The sequence below is a fragment of the Aegilops tauschii genome, chromosome 2 (genome assembly GCF_002575655.3).
Source record: "Aegilops tauschii subsp. strangulata cultivar AL8/78 chromosome 2, Aet v6.0, whole genome shotgun sequence".
Classification (NCBI taxonomy): Eukaryota; Viridiplantae; Streptophyta; class Magnoliopsida; order Poales; family Poaceae; genus Aegilops; species Aegilops tauschii.
Window position 1 is genome coordinate 520,964,396 of NC_053036.3, and position 6,168 is coordinate 520,970,563.

Consider the following 6,168-nt stretch of genomic DNA (forward strand, 5'->3'; position numbering starts at 1 on the left):
GGGGTCGACGTTGGATGGCTTGCAGGGTTCGGATGGATAAAGACGGTTTGAGGGTCGGCGTTGGAGATGCCCTAAAACCAAAGAGTAAACCTTCATGGTAGGGAATTCCCCCTTGCATGAGCCACAACCCCCCTCCTAGCCCAACTAGGAGCCAATAGACTCATGGACCAAAGATCGCCTACCCTCCAACCTCCTCATTTTAAGGGTAGCTTGGGCCATTTTTCAAGGGCACCTAGGTTATAAGCCCCATGGGCATGTAACTCATTCACTCCCACCTACATAAACTCACGAGGAGAACCACCATCCCTCCATAGGACCAAGGTTTGCAGGGTAGGAATTGGAGTCTGAGGGATCTAGTAAGGATCAGGCCGCCGAGGGTAATTGGGACTTCGGGAGCAGCAATGTTCTAAACGTTCAATGCGCCAAAAACCTTTGTTGGTGATTCTTCTCATGGGATGTAGGTCACGCTCCAACGAGGCGACTAGACCTATTTAAAAAATATTTTGTGGCGTCGGTGTATCACGACTTTCATAATAAGAGCGTTGTACACACCCCGGATAACATTTCACTAACCATACTACTAAGTATGCCCCTAAAGACTTTATTCCTATTTTTAGATTTCATAATGAGTTGATGATTTAAGCTAGAAAGCTGGTAGATAGCAGAGATTTAGAATGTACTCAACTAGAAAAATGACTTTCACACTCCATAACCAGCTCAATTCAACAATCAAACAACCCTATTTAAATGGTTACCTATATGGCTATATGTGTCGTATAGGCTTCACAAAACGCCTAGTTTGTCATGTAATGTGACCTTAATAGTGACACATCACCATTTACAACTAGTACGGATGTCCATCTACTGTTGAGAGCGCTATACTCACAGCCTTCATGTCCCATATAGAACGCATTTCATATATGCGCTTGAGGCCATATTGACGGTTATTATGGCTGGGACCCTATGGCGACTCTGCTAGAGGTGGTCTAAGGACATCACAATGGCATACCTCATATCACCTCCCTCTATGTTCAATATTTTATATTATTAAAACAAAGTCTAAAATATATACGTAAACAATCCTAATTTTTTTGTCTTATCCGCATTAGAAAATGGAGTAATAAATAATTTAGAATTTCGATCTTTTAGTATCTAAGTACAAGTGCTAAGAAAAATAAAAAAATGATTGATTTGCAGCAATAGATGTCTTTCGCATGAAACTAAAGAATAGGTTTTTCTTTTTTGAACGGCGGTTCCAAAAATGGTACTCCAAGTTGAAAAAGTGTATTCGTAAAAATACCTGGAACAAACATACTTAATTTTCCATAGTACAATCTTATTCTTTAATAAAATCACGATCATTTTCTAGTGGCAGTGAGGATTGAAAACAAAAGGGTTTTCATGGGCAACAAACAAACAAATAAAGATGTTTTGAAATAATATGAAATGACTTATCAAAAAAGATTTTGAGTTATTCAATAATAATTTGGATTCTTCTTTGAATGCACTTCTATGTGTCGAATTACTTGGCACAATATTCTCATAACAAATATGTCTGATATAGAATCCGTATAATAAAACACGAGGATTATATATGTGAAAATTATGAATAGTGGAGTATTTTTACAATAGGACTTACAACTTCAGCCCATTTCTTTCTGAACAACAAATGTACAATGATGTACCATTTGTCCAGCTCCCATTTTTGTCCGACCTATGTTTGCCCATTTACATTTTTTTGAACCAAAATGAATAGTCAAAATACATGGTATAAACATATACAAATAATTAGTTTAAATTTATAAGTACATAGTTCAAACATAAATATTGATTTGAAGTACATAGTTTAGGAATTAAAAAAATCATATGACAATGCAAATATAATGGTTTTCATGATGCATTCATAAATGCTCCACATGATCGTTGTCACATGACCGTTGAGAAGTTAATTTTTTTTGCGGAATAATGATTTGAAGTATATTGAGAAGTTGTTGATGTACTTCTCGATCTCGAAGTTGTTGGCGCATCTTGAGAAAATGTGCAACTTGCTTTTCCTCTTGTCCAGGGAGGTGGAGATGTTCTCCAGGCTATTCAAAATCAATATGGCATACACCGTCGTCCTCATCCAGACATCCTTCACGCTTATGTTGTGCATTATTACACATGCAGTCATCACCCCCACGATGTTTGCAGTCCATGAAAGATATTCCAGTGACTTTGGAGCACATCAATCTCTCCTCCGCATTATTCGTAACAACTCCTTGCATTTGGGCAAAGAGAGATTTTTTTTTTGGTTATCACAGGGGGCTCGAAGATCGTCTTCACAACGTCATCCACTGAGAATACATATCATCAGTAAGATAGTATTGTGTGGTGTGGTTGTTCCCATTGATGGTGTACATGCATACCGCACAAGTAGGTTACTTATTCGGGGCTTCCTCTCAGTTAATTTGCTCTCAGCTGCTCCCGGACCATGAATATTAATCGGGCTGTGTGCAAAAAAAAAGGAAGCACTGACTTTTCTTCCTTCCCGTGCTGTTCGAGCAAGACAGAGACACGTGAAAGAAGTAATCGTCCCGGCCACAGATGAAGCAGGCTGTCCTAGGACAGTTGGACTCAGTAACGACAAATTCTGTAGCAATTTTGTGAATTTACTTGTAGCAATTTTGTAGGGCAAATTGGTACCAGAATCACTGATGAGTTTTCCTAGTTTTTCAGTACTAGTACTACTGTATAGCCTTCGATTCGGCAAGAGCAGTACGCAGGCCATCAGCGTCTGACCATATATGTTGGCGCAGCGGCGCAGGGCAACGACCAGGCAGAGGTCAGAGGCCAGAATAGCCAGACCAGAGCAGCAGTCCGATGGAGTCAGATCTTGTAGATAAATGTTGGGTGGCCCAACGCCTCCAACCCAACCATCACGAAACCGGGTGCGGCCGCCAGCGTAGGTACGTGCAGCTACAGGGTGCTTGACCTGATCAAAGCTCGCAGCCGCTGGCCAGTTTCACCCATGCATCTACCTGCGTTGGCTTTGCCTGGCCTGATGCTAATGCCGTTTTGGCACCAACCTCTCCTCTCTCACACGTCCCGCTCAGCTGGCGGTACCTCCCCACCAAATCAAGGCTACGTCTACGTACGTACGTCCTCTCTGTTGCATGCACTGCACGCACACGCATGCTACACTGTTTCCTCATGCGAGCTAGCCAGCCCGCGAACCTGCATGCACACTCAGAACCTGCGAGTAAATAAAATCGATCAAGCATGGCTCACCTAGCCAAGCAAGCCGGGCGTACCGTGTGGTAGAGTGGTGCAGGGCGTACCACGGTCAGGCGCATGCGCCGTGCGCCTTCAATGCGCGCGCATTGAATACCTCCCCGGTCCCCCATTGTTAGGTGCGAGACCAGCCGCGAGCGGCACGCGGCGCGCTCCCGCGCGCGCACCGTCGCGCGCCCGGGCATGCGCCTGCATGCAAAGCCGGCGCCACTGACGCGCCGCTGGTTCGGTTCGGAGCGGAGCGGTCCGCCCGCCCGCCCGCCCAACGGCTCCAGCGGCGATTAATGGCCTGACCCGGACGTTCCCCCCCACGGTGGTGACCTGCACGTCAAACCTTCTTCATGCCCCGCCTCCATATATCCCGCGCTCACGCAGGGCGGATGGGGTACGGGCCACTGCCTTGGCCTACTCCTCCAGCTGCAGTGATCACTGGCCGCCTTCCCAGTCGCTCCCAAGTCGTCGCGACAGCGGCAAACCGATTCATTGCCATCCATCGCCCTGCTTGCTCTCGCCCCGGCCGCTTCTATATAGCCCCGTCCTGCCGATCACATTCCATATTGCACCACCTCTCCTGTCCTCACCTCACCTCTCGCTGCGCTCCGGCGATCGAGCTTGGCTAGCTTGGCGATGGAGGCAGGGACGTGGGCGGTGGTGGTGGCGGCGGCGGCCGCGTACCTGGCGTGGTTCTGGCGGATGTCGCGCGGGCTCAGCGGCCCCAGGGTGTGGCCGCTGGTGGGTAGCCTGCCGGGGCTGCTGCAGCACGCGGAGGACATGCACGAGTGGATCGTCGGCAACCTGCGCCGCACCGGCGGCACCTACCAGACCTGCATCTTCGCGGTGCCCGGCGTGGCCCGCCGCGGCGGGCTGGTCACGGTCACCTGCGACCCCAGGAACCTGGAGCACGTCCTCAAGGCGCGCTTCGACAACTACCCCAAGGGCCCCTTCTGGCACGGCGTCTTCAGCGACCTGCTCGGCGACGGCATCTTCAACTCCGACGGCGACACCTGGGTCGCGCAGCGCAAGACGGCCGCGCTCGAGTTCACCACGCGCACGCTCCGCACCGCCATGTCCCGCTGGGTCTCCCGCTCCATCCACCACCGCATGCTCCCCATCCTGTCCGACGCGGCGGCCTCCGGCGCGCACGTCGACCTGCAGGACCTCCTCCTCCGCCTCACCTTCGACAACATCTGCGGCCTCGCCTTCGGCAAGGACCCGGAGACGCTCGCCCGCGGCCTCCCCGAGAACGCCTTCGCCACCTCCTTCGACAGCGCCACCGAGGCCACGCTCAACCGCTTCATCTTCCCGGAGTGCGTGTGGCGGTGCAAGAAGTGGCTGGGGCTCGGCATGGAGACCACGCTGGCGCGCAGCGTCGCGCACGTCGACCGCTACCTCTCCGCCGTCATCAAGACGCGCAAGCTCGAGCTCGCCGGCAAGAGCGACGGGTCCACGCCGCACGACGACCTCCTGTCGCGCTTCATGCGCAAGGGGACCTACTCCGACGACTCCCTGCAGCACGTGGCGCTCAACTTCATCCTCGCCGGCCGCGACACCTCCTCGGTGGCGCTCTCCTGGTTCTTCTGGCTGGTCTCCACCCACCCGGACGTGGAGCGCAAGATCGTGCGCGAGCTCTGCGCCGTCCTGGCGGCGTCCCGCGGCGCAGACGACCCGGCATTATGGCTGGCCGCCCCGTTCGACTACGAGGAGCTGGACCGCCTCGTGTACCTCAAGGCGGCGCTCTCGGAGACCCTCCGGCTGTACCCGTCCGTGCCGGAGGACTCCAAGCACGTGGTCGCCGACGACTACCTCCCCGACGGCACGTTCGTGCCGGCCGGGTCGTCGGTGACGTACTCCATCTACTCGGCGGGGCGCATGAAGACGGTGTGGGGGGAGGACTGCCTGGAGTTCCGGCCGGAGCGGTGGCTGTCGGCCGACGGCACCAAGTTCGAGCCGCACGACTCGTACAGGTTCGTGGCGTTCAACGCCGGGCCGCGCATATGCCTGGGCAAGGACCTGGCGTACCTGCAGATGAAGAACATCGCCGGGAGCATCCTCCTCCGGCACCGCCTGGCCGTGGCGCCGGGGCACCGCGTGGAGCAGAAGATGTCGCTCACGCTGTTCATGAAGCACGGGCTCCGGATGGTGGTGCGCCCGCGCGACCTCGCCCCGACCCTCGACGAGCTCCCCGCCGCGGCACCCGCCGTCGCGGCCTGCGCGTAGAAGATCGATGTGTATGGACCCCCGGCGCCGTGCATGCATGCTCCACGTACGGTTCGTGCCATATGGGGAAGGTCCGGAGGACGAAGTTGGAAGTGGCAAGAAAACTGTGTAGATACACGAGTCCAACACACCAACAGGTACTACTTAGTAGGTGAGTATATCTACATCGGGATAAAGGGATCTGTCTAAAAATATCCAAATCAGAAAGAAAGGGAAACACACAGGGGCAACAAACAATAATGCTCCTCTCCTGTACTGTAATGTACTGTACTGAACTACGTGTGACAGATTAGAAGTGTATAAGCTCCAAATTCGTCTGGGCGGTTTGTGTTAATGCGCCGCCGATTGTTGTTGTTGTTGGCAGGGAGGTTGCGTGTGCAAATGCGAGGTGAAACATACAACTCGATCGAGTGATTATTTTCTGGATGGACCCGTTGGTCCGGGCTTATTAATTCTTCCCCGTTCTATTTCTGGCGTCTTGATTGCCGGTAGCTCGCTGCTCATGGCGTTATTGCACGAGGTGGAGATGAGATCAGTGTACATCGCTGTTGTCCATCTTAAGGTTGTTTGAGGCTCGTGCACGGGACCGAGAGAGCGATTTGATAGTGGGAGTTTCTTTGTTGAGGGAGTTCGATACATCAAACTCTGATCCAGGACAGTGCATCAAAGAGGCAATAC

At 52.3% G+C, this 6,168-nt stretch overlaps 1 protein-coding gene across 1 annotated transcript; it reads left to right on the plus strand.

Annotated features, from left to right (window-relative positions):
- The first annotated feature begins 3,643 nt into the window (after positions 1 to 3,643).
- Positions 3,644 to 5,912, plus strand: LOC109741799 (cytochrome P450 86A22). The gene has a single exon (XM_020300886.3). The coding sequence runs from the start codon at positions 3,901 to 3,903 to the stop codon at positions 5,488 to 5,490; it is 1,590 nt and encodes a 529-aa protein (XP_020156475.1). The 5' UTR covers positions 3,644 to 3,900; the 3' UTR covers positions 5,491 to 5,912.
- The last annotated feature ends 256 nt before the right edge of the window (positions 5,913 to 6,168 follow it).